General features: G+C 37.1%; 1 protein-coding gene across 2 annotated transcripts in view; it reads right to left on the reverse strand.

Moving 5' to 3' along the window:
* Positions 1 to 1,923: 1,923 nt before the first annotated feature.
* The window catches only part of Kat2b (lysine acetyltransferase 2B), a 106,037-nt gene continuing 83,042 nt past the window's right edge, over positions 1,924 to 24,918 (reverse strand). Inside the window, exons 11-18 of one of the 2 annotated variants that reach the window (XM_078038305.1) lie at positions 24,602 to 24,728; positions 16,532 to 16,642; positions 14,660 to 14,803; positions 10,181 to 10,295; positions 8,660 to 8,696; positions 8,342 to 8,405; positions 8,160 to 8,244; positions 1,924 to 3,999 (exon numbers count right to left, since the gene is read on the reverse strand). In XM_078038305.1, the coding sequence (XP_077894431.1) occupies positions 3,806 to 3,999; positions 8,160 to 8,244; positions 8,342 to 8,405; positions 8,660 to 8,696; positions 10,181 to 10,295; positions 14,660 to 14,803; positions 16,532 to 16,642; positions 24,602 to 24,728 (877 nt within the window). In that variant the 3' untranslated portion in view covers positions 1,924 to 3,805. The remainder of the gene's footprint in view (positions 4,000 to 8,159; positions 8,245 to 8,341; positions 8,406 to 8,659; positions 8,697 to 10,180; positions 10,296 to 14,659; positions 14,804 to 16,531; positions 16,643 to 24,601; positions 24,729 to 24,918) is intronic. The other variant, XM_078038306.1, reaches the window with a different exon arrangement.

Consider the following 24,918-nt stretch of genomic DNA (forward strand, 5'->3'; position numbering starts at 1 on the left):
CAGCACTGTTGCATCCAAAGGAGAAAGTAGTTACTAACAAAAGCCTTAAGATTCAAGCTTGATTTCAGTCCCTGCCACCACCCTCCTTGCCCATCTTCCCCATCCTCTACCTTTTTTTTCTCACAGAAAAAATAGTCAAGAAATTGAAAAATGTTTCAAAAAAGAAAAAATGTCATACTAACTACTATCTCTTAAGAATTTGTAATTATTATGATCTTTGATATTCCCAAGTAAAATGATCTCTTTGGCATTTTTACTTTGTTAAAAAGAGAAGGGTAGTTAAGGACTAACAATAGCTCAGAACAATGTGGAAGAGGCCAAGGACTGCCACCAGTAACCTTCCTTGTGCAGCACTTAGAATTTTTTAAAGAAACACTGAGGGCCAGGAAAAGTGGTGCCCTCCCTGTCATCCAAGCAACTCGGGAAGCTAAGGCAGGAGGATCAAAAAGTTCAAGGCTAGCTTCAGCAACTTAGTCAGACCCTGTCTCAAAATATAAAACCAAAAGAACTGGAGATGTAGCTCCGTATTACAATGCCCCTGAGTTCAATCCCTAGTACCTAAATAAATAAACATTGAGAGCTAATCTGAAAAACAGAAGCTTAAGAATGACAAAATACTAGCCTTCCCACAGTCCCTCAGTATAATCTTTTGTTTCTAAATCACCATGATTATAAACTTTACTTCTGGTTAAAACATAGAACTCACAGTCCCCTTTTCACCAGTTTCTTTTAATAAATATGGCCATTTTTAAATGACTGGTTGAATAATCAGAAAAGGAAAAAAAATTTTTTGAATCTTACACATATAATTTCCAAGTTTCATTTGCACACCCATCTTCTGGCTTCCTCCTGCTCCATCATTCATTCCTCACCTGAGACTCACCCTAACTATGCAATAAGCAATAACACCCTTATCAAAGAAGGCTGGACATAGATTGATAAGTCCTTCTCTGACCCATGCTTTTCAAGTAGCCTGCCTTCAGAGAGCACCATTGCTCTTGGCCATACACTGAGTCTAATAGTAAAAGCCTTGCCCATGGAGGCGGAAGTCCACAGTGGTGTGGAGCTGCAGATGATGGAAGAGTCGATCACATTCTGGGGTTCCCCACTGCAAAAACCATTTGCCTCCGATAAGGAGGCAACATTCTCCAGGACTCTTTTTGTTAGTAGTAAAGGTGATATTTTGGCCAGTGTGTGACTTTTTTTTTTTTTTTTTTTTAACTTCCAGGTTCAGATTTCAGTAGGGAAGAGCTGTCCGATTCTTTGTTGGGTCTTCTCAAACCCTAGCAGGATATATTATTTCCTATAGACAGCATTTTGAGTAGCATTAGCTGCTCATTTTCATGATGTTTAAAAATCTGTTGTACTTTTAAGTCTCTCCTCATTCCTGTATTTCTGTACTTCACAGAAGGAAAGTAAAAGAATAAATACAAACACCCCCCACCCACCATCACCACTTTTTTTTTTTTTTGGAGGAGGGGGTGATCACTGAGAACCAAACCCAGTTGTGCTCTACCACTGAGCTATATCCCTGTAGTCCTTTTATTATTTTAAGGCAGGTTCTTACTAAGTTACCCAGGCTGACCTTGAACTTGCCATGCACCTGCTTCAGCCTTCAAGATGCTTGGCATTACAGCTGTGTACCATGCACCTGGCTAAAACCATCTTTTAACTTATAAGACTCTTTTACGGATGGATCTTTTGTTGCTGTTGTTGACACAAACAACAGTGTCTTTCCACTTGAAAAAACTCTCACCAATGGAATATGGGTTTTTAACAAAAATGCCCACAAATGCAGCAATTCCAAACACCTTCAGCAAAAGCCAAAGAGCCAAGGATTAAGGATACAGTCAATGGACAAACAAGATCACACATTTCTCTTATTGACCTCAGGCTGCTAGAAGAAGAAAACACACCACCAGATTGGGAGCTTTTTAAAATATAATTTAAAACTATTTTGTACCAGTACAATATATTAATTTTACAAATGTAAAATTTTATCAGCTGTTAAAGCATTTGCAAAAACCACACATTCTACTTCAGCTTTATTGCACAGTATCTATAAGAAAATATTAATTTTTAAATTAGAAAACATAAAAATGCTTTCAATATAGAAGAGACAATCTGATTTTAAAGACAATACTCTATAAGAATGTCTACCCAGAAAATAACAAACTTTCACAGGATACCAAGCTGAACAGATGCTTCGGCAAATCCGGTACAAAGCTCTGTTTAAAACCAGTCCAAGATACTTTTCCAAACTGTATCATCATTCTTCATTAGAAATCTAGGCACCACTCAAGGTGGTTTCTTATACTAAAAAAAAAAAGTTGAGGAGTTTTTCAAATGTGAGCATTCTGAACATCCCTTATACATCAAAAACAATACTTCCAACTTAATAGTCATTTGCAAGTTTTTTTTCCTTCATACAGATTATTTCTCACAACTGTTTTTAATGACTACTGATGACCCATTTTAATTTAGGCTGATAGAAAACATAAGTTAAATTACATTTTTAAAACCTCGTCCTTTACAAAATCAGTTTATAAATTTGCATCATAAAAATTAGTGTCGAAACCATCCAGATGGCCTTCATTTATATGGTGGTATATTAGTTGGTTTTCCCAGAGTTGGGGTGGCAGATGTCCCACTTTTCTATGTAGTGTAATCAGTAAATAAAACCAAGCACTAAGCTGGAATCTTAAGACAGGTTAGTTAGTAAGACCGTGTGATGGATTTCAGTGGGATAGAACCCTGGACCAATACAGCGATGAAGGTGTTAAAATACTGACAGCAAACCTTGGTGGGAACTTAATTCACCTCAAACAATAAACATAATCTGGAGATCCAAAAAGAAAATGATTCACATAGTCATTATTTGGTGGGGTTGTGTGTATCACAAAAAGAGGAAAAAATCCTCATTTATTAGAGCAAAGACTCACCAGATTGATAGATGTATTGACTATCACATCTTTTCCTATTAAAGCACATTGATTTGATCTCAAGTGTTTTCAAGTGTATGCCTTTGTGGCCTAGGAAATTACCTTTTGGAACTTATGGCCTGCATAAGCTAAGTCAACATGATATTACATTTTTATGTAGAGAAAAGAATTATAGAAATAGTGGTTATACACTCACAAATTTGTTGTAGGTACACAGAATTATCAAAACCCCAGATACTTATAAAAAGTTTGCATTATTTAGAATTTGTTCCTTAGGAATCAAAGCAGTTTGCTTTTGTGAAACTGCATTTTTCAGAACTGCTCAAAGCACCTCATCTAGATGAGTGTTTTAAAAATATATATATAAAAAGTCTACAATGAGACTTCAACATCACATATTTAACCTTTTACAGGGCTCTTTATCATGTATCCCTTCCTTAAAGTCCTTCAGAATAAAATAAAAATAAACTCTCACATTCCATTAGAAAAAAATGGAAACATTCACGGTCTGAAAATTTTCTAGATTCCCCCAAATCATGGTACTATGTGCAATTTCCTCATATACAGGTTTTGAGGAAACCCCTGATCATCTATCATGGAATAGTTGGCTAATGGACATGCCATAGAAAATTTACATAATAGTAGTAAATAGATTAAAATCTATTCCATAAAATAAAAATGTTCTATGACTTCAATTTAAATACATATCTGAAAGCTAAAAGGAGGTTTTTTTTGTTTTTCAAAAGTGCTAATTATTACATTTACAAGTCTCTTCAACACATCATCCAATTCTTTAAAAAACTAAACCACCTTGCTTTAGGCACACTGCTCAATGAGTTTCTAAGAAGCAGAGGGAAAAGAAATCACTTGTCAATTAATCCAGCTTCCTTAATTTTACTGAAGAAGAATTTCTCCAGGATATTGGCACATTTGTAGTATTCACTCTCAGGGGGGTTGTACTCTTTGCAATTGGTAAAAACTCGCTGTAAGTCTGCCATGAATAATTTCTTAGACACGTAGTACCTATTCTTGAGGCGTTCACTCATGGTTTTCAGATCTGCACAGGAAAAAAAAAATATTAGCAATCTTTGACTCCTTTTAAACACCACCTGATAAAAGTGACACTGGGAAAGAAATCTGTTGTTGGTTCAATTACGTTTTTCTCATCGCAATACTGTTGTTTAAGATAAATTCTTAGGATCAAGGAAAATAATTCTTAAATCTTATGTTCATTCTTTTTGACTTTTTTTTTTATGTAAAATCACAGCCATTTTAACATTAAAGGGACCATTATCAGTCATCTGGTCTAATCCCCTATTGAGCACAAGGAAGTTAAGTAGATTAGCAACGATAAGTTTGATGAACTGACTACTGTTAGCTATTCATTCAGAATTAAACAGAAGAGGCTCTGTCTTCATGGCAGAGAGCAGGTGGAACTTTTGTACTGAATCATTTAATTACAGAAAACAATCAGACTGAGTTTATTTCACTAAATTCACAGTTGTTTTGGTGTTCTACACAGGACTACAGTAGAAAAATTAATCATCTGCAAACACATCACTGGCACATAAAATAGTAAAAAAAAAAAAAAAACCAAACAGAGGTCTCATGTGTCATGAATGTTATAAAAATGACAAACTTTACTTCGTAATCTATGTTTCCAAAGCAAGTAAGCCTAGCAAGACTTGTAAAAAATATTTTCCCAATTGGGCTGGGATTGTGGTTCAGTGGCAGAGCACTTTCCTCGCATGTGTGAGGCACAGGGTTTGATCCTCAGCACCACATAAAAATAAGTAAATAAATAATAAAGGTGTTGTGTCCATGTACAACTAAAAAAATATTTTTAAAAAATTTCCCCATATATCTACTTCCTTTAAATTGTATTAGTCTATAAGTGAAAACAGTACTTCATCTAAACTTGCAAGACTACAATGCAATTTCCTCCATCCTCACTCTTGGGACCAATTTAAAGAACTCCATGCAAATTAGAAGACGCTAACATTTGTCTGTTTATGGGCCCCTGGTTGTTAAGTCTGGTTCTATCATTAAAAGTTATGATTGTAGTAACTATACATGGAAAAATAAGATAAAATGGCTTTAAAAAAAAAACATTCTAACTACCAATACCCCAAGGTCCCACTATATTATCAAATTTTCCAGAGGGAGAGAAATTTATAAGTAAATACATTGGCATTATCATTTAATAAGATTAGTAAATTGATGTACTACATCCCAAAATGGGAAAAAAAATTTACTTGCATTAAAATTCTAATTCTGCCACAAAACACCAAAGGAAAAAAAATGAGAAATGTTTTGTACTGCTTATCTCTTCTGATTAAAGCCTAGAATCTCAACAATGTATGTCATCCCTCTGGAAGCTCAACTTTTAGTTTTCCTTTCTTAAACTGAAACAGTTTGGAGAGAGAGGGAAAAAAAAAAACCTGAAAGTGTTAAGATAAACAAAGACTTCGCAAATTCTCCACCAAATATCTCACCTAAGTGTGACTGAACAGATCAAGATGTTCTTTCCTTTAAGAACAACTAAATTATGCCTCCTTAAGTAAAATTAGGTGTTTACATTCCTACCACTTTGCTGTCTGCCACTTAAACTTCTGCTGTCCAATATAATGTTTTAGAAGGAAAAATCATAGAGAAAAAAAAAAAAAAAGAAAATACAAGTAAGCACACCGGGGGTGGACAGAATTTGACACAAAAAAGTTGGCTCAAAAGCTTTCCAAACTTTTTTTTTTTTTTTTTTGGAGGGAAGTGGGTAAGCAGAAATGGGAGAGCATAAAAGGTAAAAGAAACAAAACTAGAATTTTAGAGTCTGTACCTTCCTGAATAATATGGTGTGTTTTGAATACTTCCTCTATTTCCCTTCTATTCTAAGATAGCATCTTCTATCCCTAGCTTTCTCCGATTCTCTCAAATGACCAAATGGTGCAGGTTAAAATAGGTGACTAAATATAGGTGATGACACCAATAAATTATTCTATTTTCATTCCCCTCCCTACCCAACCTGGGAATTGTAAACAGGAAAACCCTGCCTACGGATCCATGGGTAGGAAGAACCAGGCTCGAGTCAAAATGTTGACACAGTCCAATCCATGTACAGCTCACCACATGACATGTGAGACTCCATCCCAGGAGACAACGGAGTTTTTAGAACACAAGGGAAAAAAGAAGAAATGATTCTAGAAAAATCTATGAAGGCCAGGCACAGTGACATACACCTATAATCCCAGCAACTCAGGAGGCCGAAGCAGGAGGATCACAATTTTGAGGCCAGTCTTAGAAAAGTTAGCAAGCACCTCAACAACTTACTGAGATCCTGTCTCAAAATTTAAAAATAAATAAATGAAAAGAACTAGGAATATAGTTCAGGGGGTAAAGCACCCCTGGGTTCAATACCCAGTACCAACAAAAGAAAAACAACAAAAAAACCCATAAAGGAAATAATGGGGAAATGTAAAATTATTGTTTCATCAGTCTTATCTTCAAATACATGAACATCTTAGGGGCAGGACTACACATTTTGTTCAGCATCTAAAGGCATCTCAAGAAAAGAATTATTGTTCCACTAAGGAGCACCATTTCTGTTTCAATGAAATCTGCCTGGTCCACATCTCATCCATTACTGGCATTGCTCAACAGGGTCAATTTTCTCCTCATGAGCTCTTGGGTGTGCCTACAGGTGGCTTCCAACTAGAGAAGCTCAAACCTTTCTCAGAATAGATCAAGCAAGAAACTTCCACACAACAGACTTTAAGTTACATTAAGGGGGAATTACGAGGCCTCACACTGCAAGTGTGGAGGGAACTACTCCCCACACTCACACTCTCATGAGAGAGTTTCCCAAAACCAGTTGAGGTGGGGCTAGAGATATATATCTCAGGGGTAGCAAAAAAAGAGATGTCCGGAGGATGCTAAAACCAGTTCGCTTAGGGCTGGAAACGAAAACTAAAGGATTCTAACGAATTTTTCACATGGTGGAAAATACCAATTCCCAAACCACCCTGACATTTAGGGTCCTAGACTAAGTCAACTCTCCCTCTGATTTTCTTATACTAAAATGTAGAGTAGCGAGGCAGAGATGAGAGACAGAAAAACACATAGAGATATAATGACTGTAGGCCACCCAAATCATTATAACTATCAATAACATTCATGTAAAAAGCAGTGCCATAGGAAACACCTGCAAATAACTCTCAGTCATGGAGGACCTTGTGGATCCCTTTCCTTCTTTCTTTCACATGTTAACACTTGGAACAGAAAAGGAACTGCCTCTCACTTCAGCTAGCTGTCATCTGCACACTGCCAAAATGATTTAAAATTGGGAGTTCTCAGCAGGGGCATGGTGGTTCACGCCTGTAATCCCAGCTACTCAGGAGAGTAAGACAGGAAGATCTCAAGTTGGAGGCTAACCTCAGCAACTTGGTGAGAACCTGTCTAAAAATTAAAAAGGGTTGAGGATGTAGCTCAGTAATAAAAGTTCCCCTGGGTTTTATCCCCAGTACTGACAAAAGAGAAAACCTGGGGGTTCTCAACTGATTCAATTAAGCATTCCTTTTATCATAGTACAAAGCATAACACCAAATTCTACAATTCCCATTTCTAAGGGGTCTTTCGTTGCTTTTGGAGGAGGACAAAGTTTAAACAGTATACGTTGACCAACAACAGTAACTATCAACATCGTGGACAATCAAGAACTCCATTATCTATACTTTCTCCCTCTGAAAGTACAGTAGCCAATTGGCTTAAACTACCTTCTTTCATATTACCTTGAAAAATTCTTATAAGGAATAGCCAATTAGGACAGGCTTAAAGCATATCAAGAGGACAAAACCTGCTATTTTTCCATTTGCAACCAAACAGGTAGAATATAACAAGGTTATGTCCAAGCAGCCAGTTTCCATGTCCAGTACTACCTGCAGTTCAGTCCTCCACCTCGACTTTCTGCATCTGGTGTGGCGAGTGTGTGGGGCTCTCAAAGACAGCTGCATGCTGTCTCTACTGAACAGACCCACCCGCTTCGCTCTTGTCCTCCTGCTCTGACATGACTGTTCCCCCACCACAAGTAAATAGAATCCCACCCCCATCATACACTTCCTACTCCACACCACAGAGGACTACAAATCAACCTCAGCCACTCTTTGTCCCCCACACCACCATCCAGAGAGTTTCAAATCGATACTTAGAAAATTTTAATGGTATTACCCATGGGGAACCTTATAACTTCATAATATCCGGGAGCTTCTGTTCTCTTCACAGGTTCCATGAAGGGCCAAGCGCTTTGATGGCTCTTGGGTAAAGAAAAAAGTAAGGTATCTAATATGGAAATTCCACGTTGGGAAATCATTTCAAAATACTTGCATGAGGCAAACGAAGAGAACACCCACCTTCACCTGCTGGAGGATGCTCTTGAGTGTGCTGTACAGTTGGTCAGGATCTTTGGGCTCTTTACTTGAAAAGAATAAACAACAAGGATTAGCTTTTACCCTCTTTGCCAGCTGATTACTATTCAGCTAGGTCTCATTAAAAAAAAAAAAAAAAGAAAGAAAAGAAAGGAAAAACCGGAACCATTCTAGAACGTTTAATGAAAAGTGAAACCCACCAACTATGATATAACTGATTATCATCAGTTTTCCCTTTTTCTCTAAATTGCTGGGAGGTGAAAAAGATCACTTCTATTAACATCATCCACCCGTCTTACTTACCTTTTCTCTTTTCCACTTGGTTTCCAGCCTGTCTCTCCTAAATGTCAACAAAATCAAACACTAAATGAGAACTGCTGTTGGTCAAGAGAATAACATACTTCCTACTTATCAAAAGCACACTAAGTGACGGCCATGCCTCAACAAAAGTCTATTTTGGGGGACAGACAGAAATTAACAGAACTTATTTACTTCCTTACATAGCTCACAACACCAAACGATTCCCAATCCAACAACCTTATCCTGCACATTTGTGTTTTTGAAAGCAGGAACTCCAGCCTCTTACGGAGAAAAAAAAAAAAAAATGATCTAGTACTGTATTTTTTTGGATTGGAAATCAAATGATTTGCTAATCACCACGTCAAAAGGGAAAGCTGTTATTTTAGATGAGAACAAACCCTGCTCTGGTTTCTAGTGTATTTGGCCAGGACCCTGCTTGTAATATGAGATGTTTTACTGCAGACATCCTGGGGACCCACAGATCTGGATTTGATTTCCTGCTCTCTCCTAAACACTCACTTACCCTAAATATGTTGCTTAACATCTTGCCTCGTGAGTTTATCAAAATATAAATCAAATCAGAACTCTAAGAATCAGGAGATTATCCCTTTTGAGATTAGCTGATTTAAAAAAGGAAACAGATGAATGCTTGAAACAAATAAGCATCTGTGATACAAGCAGCTATTATGCCATTAACAGGGACAATATAGGGAAGTAGAATTTCTGGGTTTAACAGTAATAGTAAGATTTTTCTATAGGATAGATATGATGAAGTAATCTTACCCAAATACATTCTTAATTTTTCTGGAGAATTCTATATTTTGTTTTATTTTTCCCATCTTCAGTATATTACATGAACATGGGTTTGAACTAAACAAGAATACCAAATGATAGTCAATGATAATCAATGGCTTTTAATCTATAAAAACCCAATACAACTCATCTCTAATCTACAGAAAAGAACCCTTTTAAGAAAACTAATGTAAAATAAGGGACTTGTAATCAATTATATGATTTCCATGACACATGGAAAATAATCTTAAACTCTGAGGAAACTAATGTGTTCAAGCACATATCTATGCAGTTTCAATTGCCATTCCAATAAGACTTGGTGCAAACAGCAAGCTGTTTGAAGGAGATCAGAACTGTCTTGTATCTAATTCTAACCATCTGATTATGTGCCATTTAATGTTACATGAAATAACCATTCTGGGAGTCTATTTTCTCAAGGGTTAAGAGTAGAATTCCCTTCTATCAGTGGTGCATATGGGTAGTGCCAAGCATTGTGCTACAAATGGCAGGCTCTCAACAAATGGTGAATATAAACAGCTCTAGCAAGAGGGCACTCTGTTTGGTTTCTATGAATTGGGATAGAAGAAAAGACATTCACAGGAAAGCTTTTGCTGTCTTCATGGAGAGAGAAGGGCAACAAAAGGCTTTTCAAATTACTGCACTCTGAATTTGTGTTAAACAATTCATGGTGTTACCAAAAGATGATGCTTTTAAAAAAAGGTCTATACATACTAATTCCAGGAATGCTTTCTATAGGAATCTGTCGAACTCCATCTTTAAAACAGGAAAGTCCAGGGTAGACTTTACGAATCTGGGCCTGTTTTCGTTCTATCAGCTTTTTAATTATCTGTAAAGCACAGGAAGAACACGTGGTTAGTGAAAGAAGTCTGTAATGATACAGTGCAAGTCAACAGGCCTAACGAAACGTTTTCCTAACAAAGTACTTTTTATGAAACAAAATGGGAGGAAAGGATGAATGCTATTATCAGGTAAGAAACGAAAACATTGTTTTATATCATGGTCCTTTAGTGACATTTACACAACCATCTTCCAATGACTTGTCCCTGCCATCAAGAAAAGCCAATATTGAGAGAACACACTGCCCCTAAGGCCTACTTGTCATCTTTAGCATAAGAACCAATTATTTTGCTTGGCTTCTCTGAGGAGCTCTGTCAGAGTTATAGGAAAGCAGCCCTGGGCATTCACTACCCAGTCAAGTGGCAGGGTCTCTTCACATCCATCAGCAAGGAACTGCTCTTTTGAGACTGGAGGAGATGAACAGGCCCTCAGAAAGTCCCAAAAGCCTGGAACAGTTATAGCCCCACTATTATTTACACTTCTCAAGGTTGAACCCCAACCTATACTGTTTGCTTCCCAAAAAGCTGCTCTAAAATATTGTCTGTTATTCAACACAACCATGACATGAGCCACCAAGGGCTGATTCCAGAAGTCTGAGAGATGTTTTATTCTATAAAAATAATTCTTAATATCCTCAGGTACCTAATTCCAAGGCACTGCCATTTTCTTTTAAAAAACAAAAACCTCAAAAACCATCACCCTGAACATATCACAATTGTACGTTGGAAAAGAAAACAAAACACATTAAAAGTCACTAACTGAATTCGCAAAGGAAAACAAAAAAAAAAATTCTAGTTCCTAAGTGCTTTATTTCAAACATATGGCTGGTAATGACTGAAGCATGAATATGTAATCCTAACAGTTAAACAAACAACTTCATAAAATGAAGGAGGCTAGTAAAAGTATATTCCTGGTAAGTCAAGATTATCGTTGTCCAATAAGAAACACAATGTGACCACTCCTGTAATTTAAAATCTTCTGGACAGCAATTTTTCAAAAGGCAAAAAGAAACAAGTTGAAGAATCCCAAGGGCACTCTCTTAAGTGGATGCCTTCAGAAATACGTGGAGGACTATGGTTCAACTTAAAATTTTTTCTTTTCTTAAAGAAATTCTCAAGGGGCTGGGGCTAGGGCTGGGGCTCAGGCTCAGCGGTAGAGCGCTCGCCTAGCACGTGTGAGTCCCTGAGTTTGATCCTCAGCACCACATAAAAGTAAATAAGTAAAATAAAGGGATTGGGTCCAACTACAAATAAAAAATAAATATTAAAAAAGAAAAAAGCTGGCCTCAGAAGGTCATTAAAAAAAAAAAGAAATTGTCAAAAGTAAGTGTTCACCAAGTGGTTTCCATACACCTCATGTGGCACTTGGAAGATGGTAAACTTTTGAACAAAAGTAACTTTGTGGGAACGGGGGATTCTTAACATCTCTATGCCTCCAAGCATCACTTAGGAGACAAGAGGCATTTCACATGTGTTCCAGTGAAACGAATCCTATCCTCTCTCAAATCCTATCTCAGTCCTATATCCTATCCTACTGCTATCAGTTTCACAGCCACACCCAAACAAGACTGAGGAAAAGATTCCCCATTTCTAATGTCACCAAGTCCTAATATGCCTTCCTACTTAAAAAAATATATTTTATATATCATTAATTTGCCCCATCCTTACTTTCGTTCCTCCAAACCCAGTCTCTTGTAGTCTCGCGTGTGGATTTAGATTTCATCTGCCTGCACATACAAGCACAGGCATGTGCTCACCCCATTCTGCCCATTTATAGACTATTTTTCAAATAGTGTCTTTTTTTTTCATCCATATACCTAATGATCCTCCCTAGTCATGTAGCTATCAATCTACTTATGGGGCACCCTGAATCTTTGCTCATACTGACTCAATTACCAGGATTTCTAGTTCAAAATGATCACCCACACAGCCAATTCATGTGATGGGAGGCTCCAATGGATCCCATCTTGCCCATGGAGTCAACTCTCATGAAGTAGTACTCAACTCCCCACTCTAGGTCTGCCTGTCAACTCTGCGAGGATTTTTCTCTCCATCTCCACTAATGACTTCAACTTACTCTGCTCTTGTACTCTTTTAGAAGCAGCAGAGTCCTCAGCATATACAGTTTGTTTGTGACCACCAAGCAACTTTTACTTTTCGTTGTAAAAAGTTTTGGATTTTAGATCATTTCTGATTTGGGGGTTTTCAGACTAGGAATGCTCCATGGGTAAAGTCAATGTATATATCCCAACATCTGAAAGAATCCAAAATCTGATGCACTTTCTAGTCACAAGAATCTTAGATAAGGGATACTCCATCTGTATGTGCATCCAAATAAATTATTTTATTATAATGAATTCAGATTTTTTTGTAAAAAAAAAAGAACTAGGTTAACAGCTTTCCAACCTCCAACATCAACTTCAATGGTATGTGTGAGAAAAGGCTGAAGGCAAAGAGGGAGGAAAAGGGAGCCAAGAAGAGAGAAGAAAAAGAAGGGGGAGGCAGCCTTGCCTTCTAAAAGCTTGAGTGCTTTGTTGGCCATCTAAAATAGCTCTGTGCAGCTGGCTGTCCCTGGAGGTGGGAAGGGCCAACAGAGTACAGCATGAAGGCGCAGACTCTTGCCAAGGGAATCCTGCTCTCAGCTGACACTGGGGGGTGAACTGGTACCACGGGGAAGAGGAATGAGGAAAGCGCAGCCCACCGTGCAGTGAGGGCTGGAGTTGGCCAGCCGCCTCTAATGCGGAACACACTGCTGCAGAATCCAAACCTGCTCATTAGGCCCCAAGAGAACAATGAGGAAAGCCAGCTCCTTAGAGGCAGGGGGAAGAGGAACCTGCAGCCACCTTATTAACTCCTCCAAGTGCCCCTTTCTAGAAGCCTCTATCAGACTGACATCTTTGACCAAGAAGCCAAAGAGTCGTTTTTATTTTCTCATTAAAAAAAAAAAAAAAAAGATCACCTAAGAATAAGTTTGAGCCATCTTAAATAAAATGAGGACATTAATGAATAACTATCATGCACCAGAGTAAGGAGCTCTACTAATATGGGTAACACTTGACAGATAAATAAGAATTGGGAGTAAGCATGTTAGTAGCAACCAGAAAACGAAGACGAGTGTAAGACAGATGTCTTTCTTTGGTGATTTGTTAGAGTGCACCAGAATGGATAACAGAAGTATTGAGTGGAATGGATGTGGGATGACTCTGCCACAAACTCTATTGTCTGAACTCCAACAAACTGAGGGGAGCAAGGACATGGATCTGGAGGAAGGGAGGGAGCATGGGGGTAGAAAAGATGGTGGAATGAGACGGACATCATGACACTAGGTACATGTATGAAGACACAAATGATGTGACTCGACTTTGTGTATAACCAGAGAAAGGAAAAATTGTGCTCCTTTGTGTACTACGAAACAAAATGCATTCTGCTGTCATATATATATCAAATTAGAACAAGCAAATGAATTTAAAAAGAAAAGGACATGGTTCTGGACTTAACACACAAAGTTCATTCATTTAATAAATGGCCTTTGTGTACTTCCTAATTACACTCCTTTCATGTTGTTTTTCTTATTCTGCCTTAGAGAAATTGAAAATTATTATGTGCTCAAATCTATCAGCCCTTCCCCTGATGGCTCCATTTAATTCTTAAAAGATGTCATTCCAACATCATATAATAAATCACTTAATACTTAGCAGGATACTCCTTTGGAACATGCAATGAAAAGGAGCTTTTAATACAGGCTTCGATAAATGCCTATGTAAGATGAATAATTAAAATCCAAACAGGTGGAGCAAACCAGTGCTGGATAGGTTCAAAGGATAAACTGGAACAGAAGCGGAAATGGCTTGTTGTGTGTGGATGAAGGGCGTGGGTAATGGAGAAAGACACCCAGCAAGAAGGTGAAAGTATCAGTAATGGTCTTGAGAGAATTCATTTGAGATGAAACCAAAGAGTTAAGATTAAAAAGGATGGCTGACGGGGGAGCTGGGGTTGTAGCTCAGTGTTAAAAGTGCTCGCCTTGCATACAGAGGGCATGGGGTTCGATCCTCAGCACCACATTAAAAAATAAAGGCATTGTGTCCATCTACAACTAAAAAAATTTAAAAAAAAAATAGATGGCTGAGGGCAGAGAGTACAAGGCTTTGCAAGACAAAATTAAAGTATGCCATCGTATTTTATACCAATTGAACCAGCACTGATTCTCTTAGGAGTGTGGCCTAAAAAGGAGACAAATGACCACAGCAAGCTGAGAGTACAGCATACAGTACACTCGTACACACAGAACCCAATGAAAGGAACCCACCCCAAAGAAGGCTAGCTGGCTGGAAGGAATACAGGTCAACCTACTTACCTCCTTCTGCTTTTTAATAATGACAGAAAATTCTGTGTATGGAATTCGGGGATTTAGCTCACATCCCATCAAAGTGGCGCCTTCATAATCCTTGATGTAGCCCACGTATTTGGTTTTAGGTATTTTAATTTCTTTGGAAAAACCCTACAAAGTAAATAAATTCATTCATAGAGACATTGTGCACTAAATATCTATTGAGTGCTTACTATGTGCCAGGCCCTATGCGAGGAACCAGGATGCGCTCTCTTCAAGGTTCCACTGCCCTACTGTGAAGAGGCTTAGCTTAAAAACCACCCATGAAGTTCAAAAAACATCAGAAAACAAACAGTGCACACAGGAAGCTAGACAACATAAAAGCTATGACCCTAATAAATCAAATTTAAAAGTGTGAAATGGAAATGGAATTAGCTAAAAATTAGGTTTAATTTTGCACTGAATTACAATATAAATATGATTGTTATAAAGTACCCCCCACAAAGTAGTGAGGGGGTGCCTAGGATTCTTAAAAAAAAAATCAGGGGGCTGGGGATGTGGCTCAGGCAGTAGCACACTCGCCTGGCATGCGTGCGGCCCGGGTTCGATCCCCAGCACCACATACCAACAAAGATGTTGTGTCCGCCGAGAACTAAAAAATAAAATATTAAAATTTCTCTCTCTCTCTCTCTCCCCTCTCTCTCTCTCTCTCTTTAAAGAAAAAAAAATCAGGAACTAATATTAATATATAAATTTGAAAAGCTTGATAAAAACTACAGCAATTAGCTAGACTTAGTGCAGCTTAACCCCGGCAGCTCAGGGGACTGAGGCAGGAGGATCACAAGTTCAAGGCCAGCCTCACCAATTTAGCGAGAGGCTCTAAGAAATTTAGTAAAATCCTATTTTAAATAATAGAGGGCTGGGGATGTGTCTCAGTAGAGAACTACCCCTAGGTTTAATCTCCAGTACCAAAACAAACAAACAAACAAAAAAAGATAGCAATTACAACTGGGAATGTAGCTCAATGGTAGAGCATATGTTTAGCTTGAGAGAGGTCCTGGATTCAATCCCCAGAACTATTAAAAAAAAAATGCAATTAAAAAGAACCTTGATATTAAAGAAATGAAACTTTAACTAGAAGTTTTTAACTTCTAGACCACCATGATATATAGCTGATTCAGTGATATTCATAGTTTGCAATATATTCATCTACATGCTTTAGGCTATAATAACAAGAGTACTGAGGGTATATATTAAATATTATAAATAATACCACATAATGCAAACATAATTTTCCTCAAAGTATCTATTTGCGTAAAATAACTTGGACTTCAGAACTATTACCTGTGATATTCTGTCTCATCTCTCAGCAGACTTACATTCCAAGTAACTATTGCCATCATCCACAAAGAGGACCACAGAAGAGTCTTTTTTTTTTTTTTTTTTTTTTTTTTTTTGGTACTGGGGATTGAACCCAGAGACACTTTACTATTGAGCCACCATATCCCCAGCTCATTTTATTTTACGTTTTGAGACACCGTTGTGCTAAGTTGCCTAGGGCCTCGCCAAGTTCCTGAGGCTGGACAACTCTACACACTTAGGACTGAGAGTGTCTCTTAGTCTAGGGATACCATATTTCAGAATGTCAGGATACAATACGATGCTTCATTTACAGATGCCATTTATTCATTCACTCAACAAGCAGTTGTGTAGTACTTTGTCTGTTATAATCTCTAGTCCAATATGTAGTTTACTCCTAGCATATGGCTTACAAAATAAAAATACTTCTTATAAATAGAAACACTGAAAGGGGGAAAAAAAAACTTATTTGGATGAGAGCTACCTGAATCATTTTAAGAAAACGAAAGACAGAACAATGTTGTGCAGTGAGAAACACACCTGTTTCTTGAAGTATCCGATTGCATATTCATCTGCATATGTGAGGAAGTTCAGGATGTCATGTTTTATATGATATTCTTTCAAATGATTCATCAGATGTGTTCCATAGCCCTGTGTGGAAGTTAGTATACAAACAAATATGTTAGGTTCTGGAGAAAAGAAATTCCTACAAGGTTATCAGGAAATGTTGCAAATTTTGGAGTTTGAGATATATTTTACCAAATAGAGCCTTTCCTTAAAGAAATATAATATTGACCCTTTCTTGCATTCCTGAACTTGGAGCTATAAAACTTAATTCAAAACTCTTATTTGAGATAAATATCAGCAATTGAAAATACAACGTTTTGCTTCTTTGAAAATTAACAACCAAAGGCTGTGGGTATAGCTCAGTGGCGGAACATGTGCCTAGCACAATGTGTGAGGCCCTGGGTTCAATCCCCAGTGTGAACGGAGAAGGAAAGGTGAAAGAAGGGAGGGAGAGAGGGAGGAGAAAATAACATAGGCTGCAAGTTGCTAGTTTATTTCTAAAACTTACTTGAATATTAATATCAAAGTTTTGGGAGTAAATGTTATGAATTTCTGCCTACTCTCTAAAGTACCTGAGAACCTGGGATGAAAAGAGGTTTGTAAGTGAAATGTGCTGATCTTCACTAGAATATTTATTAATCCAAGTGTCTGTGGTATACCATACATCAGCAACTCATCTAAAAACACTGTATCATCAAATGCACAGGATTTTCAACTTGATCTTATCAGACCTTTCCAAACAAGTTCTAAGAAGCCCAGAATCTCTAAGACGGCCAAAGTACATTAGGAAGTAACTAAAAACAGTGAACAACGTTGAATAAATAAGTGGTTTAAATATGAAAAATGTAAGCAAGTACTAGTTAAATTTATTGGGAAAACCTCCTTTAAAAAAAAGAAAAGATGAATGTAAATCCAAGCATCCACAGACAAATACCTTCACATAAAAAGACCCAAATATGCTCACAGGTATGATCTCACAGAACCATAGCACTGCAAGGACAGAAGGGTCTTTGGAAATCATGGAGTCTAATTCCTCTTTCCATGTGAAACTAGAAGTCTTTTGTCATTTATCATAAGAAGGTAGGTAATCTGCTGCAATACCTTTAATGCAGGATACGCTTTGGTTCTGAGATGGACCAACTTACTTTTAGGCATGAAGACCTTCCTACTGTTCACCAGAGATCTATCTGGCCCCTTGTTTTTTTCTTATTTTTTTAATATTTTTTTGTAGTTGTAGATGGACACAATACATTTATTTGTTTTTATGTCATGCTCAGGATTGAACCCAGTGCCTCATCTGTGTAGGGCAAGTGCTCTGCCTCTGAGCCACAATCCCAGCCCCTGGTCCCTTGTTATTTCTCATGGACCTTAGATCTACTCTTTGAGTTACAGACTCATTTCTGCTTTTAACAGCTAGCTCTTCAAGCCCTTGAAGTGTATACTGTCCTATTCATGCCCATCTCCATCTCCCGAGTCCCAAGCAAAGCATCATCAAAGCTACAGTCATCATTCTTTCTATGGGATGACTCGAAGACCCCTCATCAACCTAATCACTTTTTCCAGGACTTTCTCCAATATAGCAATGCCTTCCCTAAAGCATGGATTCTTGGACATAATGATGACCAGGTAATTCTCTGTCCTACAAACAGGAGAACAGTGTCATATCTCTTCTGGAAACTTTTCTGTCACTGATGTGATTCAAATACATTTTAGCTTTTCACGAACATATCACAGTACTGAAACACTGTAAGTTTTGAATAAAAACATGAATACAATATTCCTCTGTTTAAGGAGAAGATAGTAAAATGGGAAAGATAAATATATAAATACACGATTAAAATAGACAGTTGCAGTGTTCAATGTGGGAGCAACTAGCCCCATGGAGTGATTTAAATGTGACTAATCCAAATTGAGATGTGCTAGAAGTATAAACTATACAGAAAGAAAATTGTCATTATTAAACTTTTTACTTGTTACATGCTGACATGGCAATATTTTGGACAAGTGGGTTAAATAAGTAGTACAGCTGGGCATGGTGGTACACGCCTGTAATCCCAACAGCTCAGGAGGCTGAGACAGGAGGATCACAAATCAAAGCCAGGCTCAGCAACTTAGCGAGGTGCTAAGCAACTGAGTGAAACCCTATCTCTAAATAAAATACAAAATAGGGTTGGGAACTGGCTCAGTGGTTGAGTGCCCCTGAGTTCAATCCCTGGAACCCACATCCCCCACACCCCATAAAATAGTACAAAAATAATTTCATCTATTTATTTTTACTCTTTGTAATATGTATGTGACTGGTTTGAGTCTCACGTTATATAACTATTGTGCAGCTCTGAAAAAGTGATGTATTTGTACCTATAACAATAAAAAAAAAAAACATAATAATTAAGGGGGTGAAAAGGGATGGAAGGAAATAAGAAGTTTAAGCTAGGCCTTAAAAGTGGTTGTCAAATGAAAGACATGGGAAGGAGATGGATTTGAAATCTAAATGTAAGGTAAAAAAGACCTTTACAAAAGTATTACAAAAGGACATAAGGTGGGGCATTGTGGCACATGATTTATAATCCTAGCTACTTAGGAGACTGAGGCTATTAGTTTTCAAGAGATCAAGGGCAGCTGGACCATATAGTGAGACCTTATCTCAAAATAAAATAAAAAGGTCTGGATGATAGAGTGTTTGTCCAGCACAAGCAAGATCCTGGGTTCAATTCCCAATACACAAAAACAAACACAAAAAAAAAAACATGCTGGGGTGGGGTGTAGCTCAGTGGCAGGCCATATTGCAAGAAAAATGTGTGTGTGTGTGTGTGTGTATGTATGTGTGTGTGTGTGTATAAAGAAATTATATAACATAAAGGTATAAAGGCTTCTTCAAGAAAATATAAAATACGTAAGTATAAAGACTGATATTAAGTAAACTACCACTTTGTATCTTTAAACTTCGTTAAGATACCATAAGCAATTTAAGATACCATAAATGACATATAAATGTTATTAAGTCTTAACAAGAATATATTATTATCTTCTATAGGATCAATATGGGGGGGGCAGTCTAAATGAAACATTGTCAAAGGATAGGCACAAATAACAAATATTATCAATAAAGAAACAAATATGTCCAACAGCATAGAAATCAGAACGCTCCACCATAAAATGAAATATTTCAACAATAATTGTCAGTAAGGATAAGGAGAAATGATATTCTCCAACAACACCGGTAAAAATGTAAATTCAGAGGCCCATTGAAAGAGCAATCTAGAAATTAGATTGGACATATTCATTCATACAGCAATTCAACTTCTATTACTTAAATTATGATGTATCTGCCTTATAAAATATTAAAGAAAGAATAAAACAGCTCTATATCATCACTAGTAGAAACTTCTGCAATGAAAAAAAAATATAGAAAAAAGAAAAGAAATTTCTGCAATAATGGAAATGTTCTTTATGAGCTAGGGATGTGGCTCAGTGATAAAGTGCTTGCCTAACATGTGTGATGTCCTGAGTTCAATTCCCAGTATGGCAAAATATATATATATATATATATATATTCAGGAAATGTTGTTTATGCTATCCAATATGGTAGCACAGGTGATTACTGTGTACTTGAGTAACTGAGGAATGAAATTATAAAATTAACTTAATTAATCTAAGTATAAATTTATATAACCAAACGTATACAATGAAGTGGAAAGATCTCTACAACATAACATTAAAATTATTTTATAAATACAAGAATCTATGCAGGGCTGGGATTGTGGCTCAGTAGTAGAGGGCTCGCCTAGTATTCATGAGGCACCGGGTTCAATCCTCAGCACCACATTAATAATAATAATAATAATAATAATAATAATAATAATAATAATAATAATGTGTCCACCTAAACTAAAAAAAATACATAAATATTTTAAAAGAAGAATCTATGCAGTATAAATTTCATTTACGTAAACAACAAAACACACTGTCATCTGATATGTCCAGGGACATTCCAACATATGTAAATCAAAAGAGAAGTACCTGGAAGGACAAATACGAAGTTCACAATAGTGAATTAGGGGGGAGGACTTTTGCTTTCTATGAAAATATAACAAAAATTATCATCATATTTTTTCAGTGCTTTACCCACTGAAAATATCCCCCGTCCTTTCATTTTTATTTTGAGACAAGGTTTCACTAAGTTCCTAAGGGTCTTGCTAAGTTGCTAAGCTGGTCTCGAACTTGCAATCCTCCTGCCTCAGCTTCCAGTGTCAACTGGAATCACAGGCAAGTGCCACTGTACCCAGCTAAAAATTATTTTTAAAGATAAAAACTGGAGAAAAGGGGAAGGGTTGTTTAGTCACTGGGAAATCCATGTATAGGTAAAGTGTTGTCTTGAAATTCATTAAAAAAACTATTCCTCTAACGAAGCTCCTGTCACTATAGACGTAGTTGATGCAAGAGAGCTATGATTGTGTTATATGTGCCACCTTGTAAAGGGTTAATAAAAGCTGGGTGAGGTGGCACATGCCTGTAATCCCAGTGGTTTAAGAGCTGAGGCAGTAGGATTGTGAATTCAAAATCAACCTCAGCAACTTAGAGAGGCTCTGTCTCTAAAGTATAAAAAGGGCTGAGGATGTGGCTCAGTGGTAAAGTAGCCCCTGGTTCAATCCCTGGTACAAAAGAAGAGTTAATAAAACTATAAATTTTCTCCTCTTTACCCCAAAATTCAATTGATTTTACTAAGGATGGTTCTTTGGTAGCTTCTCACAACCTGCATCAGATATCTGTCATCAGAGTCAACTAGTTTGTCACCTCTACAAAGAAATTTTCCCCATTCCAAGTTGCTTGTGATGAGGGACTGTGTTTTTCAACATGAACCTCCTCTGCGCCCAGTATTATGACTCACAGGTAAACATCATCTCGGTTAGAGATAATGCTGAAAACAAAGCTATTATAAGCAAATGTTTAGATATTAACCCCAAAACTATTTCCTTGTTTTTATTCCTGTATTTTAAACTGTCGCCAAAAGGATTCCTTTCCAAATCCACTTGGTAACTTCAAAGCTTATTTAAATGTTTATTGTGGTAAACAACTCTAGAAGTAATATAATTTCTGAGTTACATATAAGAAAGTCAAATAGTTTTTACATGACAAGGTATTCTAAGCCAGGTGAGGAGTTTCAAATAAATTCTCAAATGTTACCTTTGTGTGTGCTTTGGGCAAATAAATTCTCAAATGTTACCTTTGTGTGTGCTTTGGGCAAGATACAGATCTTATTTAATGTATTCATAGGATGTGGTATATAAACCTGATTCTCCAAAATGACTGAAGAAGACTTTTAAAGTAACATTTAGCCAAGATCTTTAATATGGTGAATAAACATTTAAAACTTCTATCTATACAACCATATACCTGTAATCCCAGTCACTTGGGAAGATCCCAGGTTTAAGGTACGTCTCAGGAACTTAGCAAGACCCCAGTCAACTTAGCAAGTCCCTATGAAACTTGGCAAGACCCTTTCTCAAAGTAAAAAATAAAAAAGAGCTAGCTGGAAGCAGTCAGTGCCTAGGAATCCCTGCAGGTAATCTCCAGTATCAAGAAGAAAAAAAAAAAAAAACCAATACCTGTATTTATGCATTTGCTGTTTTCACAGATATAGGCTGCTGCCACTGGGACCCATGAAGTCTTAAGAATACTTACTACCTATGGGCTGGAGTTGTGGCTCAGTGGTAGAGCACTTGCCTAGCATTTGTGAGGCACTGGGTTCAATTCTCAGCACCACATATAAATAAATAAATAGGTCCAAATAAATAGTATTCTTTTTTTTTAAAATAATTTAAAAAAAAAAAGAATACTACCTGTGTCAGGAGTTGTTTAATAACCCATAACTAATGACACAGGAGAATGAAAAGTCCAGAAAACAAATGAAAGAACTGCTTCTCCCATTCCTATTCCTACTAAAAAGCAAGTCCCTAATGTTTTTTCATATATAGAGAGGGAAATTTTATTCATCTATTCCATTCAGTTTTGAAAAACTAATCATTTTCTAAAACTGCACTTCCAAGTCATTGAAGTGGTTCTTTGTTTGCTTGTTTGTTTTGGTTTTTTTTTTTTACTCCCCTCTAGTTCTTTCTATTGAGTTTGTGATGTTTGGCTACTTTCCTTTAAGTCTTTAGAAAATTACATGGTTTAGAGGGGAAAAAAATAAATTGTCCTTCTGGGAAGTAATAATATGACAAAGCATCCAATTCATATTAAATAACTTCAGTTTTCCTCTGGGATCTTCCTAAAAGTGTGTCCAAGTCAACCTTAATCAACCTTTTCAAACAAGAAATAGCTATCTTTAAAGACAAAAATTATGCAACCTTTCTGAAATGGAAAACCAAAAGCATATTTTTTAGGTCTTCTCTCTATGGAAGTCAAATTTTTCTTTTAAGTAAGGTCCTAAACTCTAGACATTTGGAAATATATGGATATTTGGACATTTCTCATTTTGTCAAAGGGTAAAAATGATAAAGATAGCAGTAATGCCATCTAAAGAAGTGCTGTCAGAATTCCTTGAATAATCACCAGAGAATAATTTCCAGCACATTTAGGACTTCACCTTCCCCAGTCAGAATGATGAATGTTAAGACAGTCAAATCGCATTTGCCCTTTGATGCTTAGCACTAGAGTCAAAGACAAAAGGCTCCACTTGAGCTTCATGAGATTAGATACATCACAGCAACTATAATTGGCACTGTAACTAGAGAGTAAACCTGTTAATAAAAGCAAAAGCACCAACAAGTGACTGTAACCCTCAACCAAAGAATGATTTCTTCTAGTGATTTATTTTTGGTTTTTGGAAATGGATGTCCCTAGATCTGCATATGAAATCTGTGAACCGCTCCCCACATGTGCCTCCTGAGCACCTGATATGTGACTAGGTCAAGCTGAGAGGAGAGTAAAACATACACTGGATTTCAAGGACTTAATATAAGTCAAATAATATAAATAGTCTCAACAATTATTCATGATATTCAATACTAAGCAAAATAAAATGTTTTAAAAACTAATCTCACCTGTTTCCACTTGCTTTTTTTTATAAATGTAGTCACTAGACTATCTTAAAACACATATATAGCTTCTATCTGCAGGTTGTGTTATGCTTCTGTTGGATAATATTACTGGAGACTTTCTAATAAGTTTTCTTGGCAATTATCTAAATATGAGCTGTTTATCTCTCCACTACCACCATAGTTTTCCATGATATTCTTTAGGGCTTCCTAAATACCAACTGAATAATCTTCTAAGGATACATTTTCTGATTTCCTTTTTCCTAAGAACAGCAGAGCTGCACATGACAGGGTACAGAGGAGAGCTCTTTGTGCCTGCCCAAAGGGAATCTAGTTCATTCTGACCAGACCAACCACAATACCAATAAAACACAGCCAGAGTTCCCAGGGAAGAGATAATCTATGCTCAAAACAATTAGGGGGAAACAAAAACAAAAACATTCCAAACCCTACATGAATAGGAATACTGTACTCAAGTTTTTCATGACTTCCTGTATTAGAATCTCTTTAGTCCTTGTCCCCTTTAGGGGAAAGGGCATACGAATTTTTCTCAGGCATAAGCCGCTTAAATCGTTTTCCTAATCCAGATAAACCACATCCTTTCTGGTGTTTCAGCACTGACAGGTGTGGGTATGCACATTCACACAGGCATGTGCGTGTTGTGTGTCAAGTTAATAATAAACACTGAAATTTGCTTTCAAACACCTCTCTCTTCATTTGCTATAGGCTACACTTAAGTTGAATACTGGGTTGTGCAGTGTGCTTTGGCCCAAGGTCCAACAAAGCCTTGAACAACCCTACTTGTTGGTAAATGGAACAGTTTGCTCTCCTCACACATATACCCATACACATACACTCACAGTGAATGGACTCTTCACAAAAAGTCCTGAACTTCATTTTGAACCTTCTCTGGCCATGGCACAGAAAGCTCCTCCTCCCAAGATCCACAGCTTTAGTGAGAAGCCCCACATTCTGCTTTTCTTCTAAGACCTTGGGTTTCCCTTACCTTGACTTGCTCATTTGAGGTTACAGCACAGAAAACAATCTCTGTGAATCCTTGGGATGGGAACATACGGAAACAGATACCACCAATAACACGGCCATCTTTAATTAAAGCAAGGGTTTTGTGTTTCCTGAAAGAATAAGATTATGTCAAAGTTTTACCTATCTTGGTGATAGGAATATACTTTTTGAGGCATTCTTTAATAACCAAGAAGGGGGTTCTCGCCTTGAGTTTCTATGGGAACTTCCTTCATCTAGCCACTATCTTCACTAGACCATCCTTCCACCTAGACTTTTTAGAGCACGAAACTTCATCAGAGT

Source organism: Ictidomys tridecemlineatus, chromosome 2 (assembly GCF_052094955.1).
Source record: "Ictidomys tridecemlineatus isolate mIctTri1 chromosome 2, mIctTri1.hap1, whole genome shotgun sequence".
Classification (NCBI taxonomy): Eukaryota; Metazoa; Chordata; class Mammalia; order Rodentia; family Sciuridae; genus Ictidomys; species Ictidomys tridecemlineatus.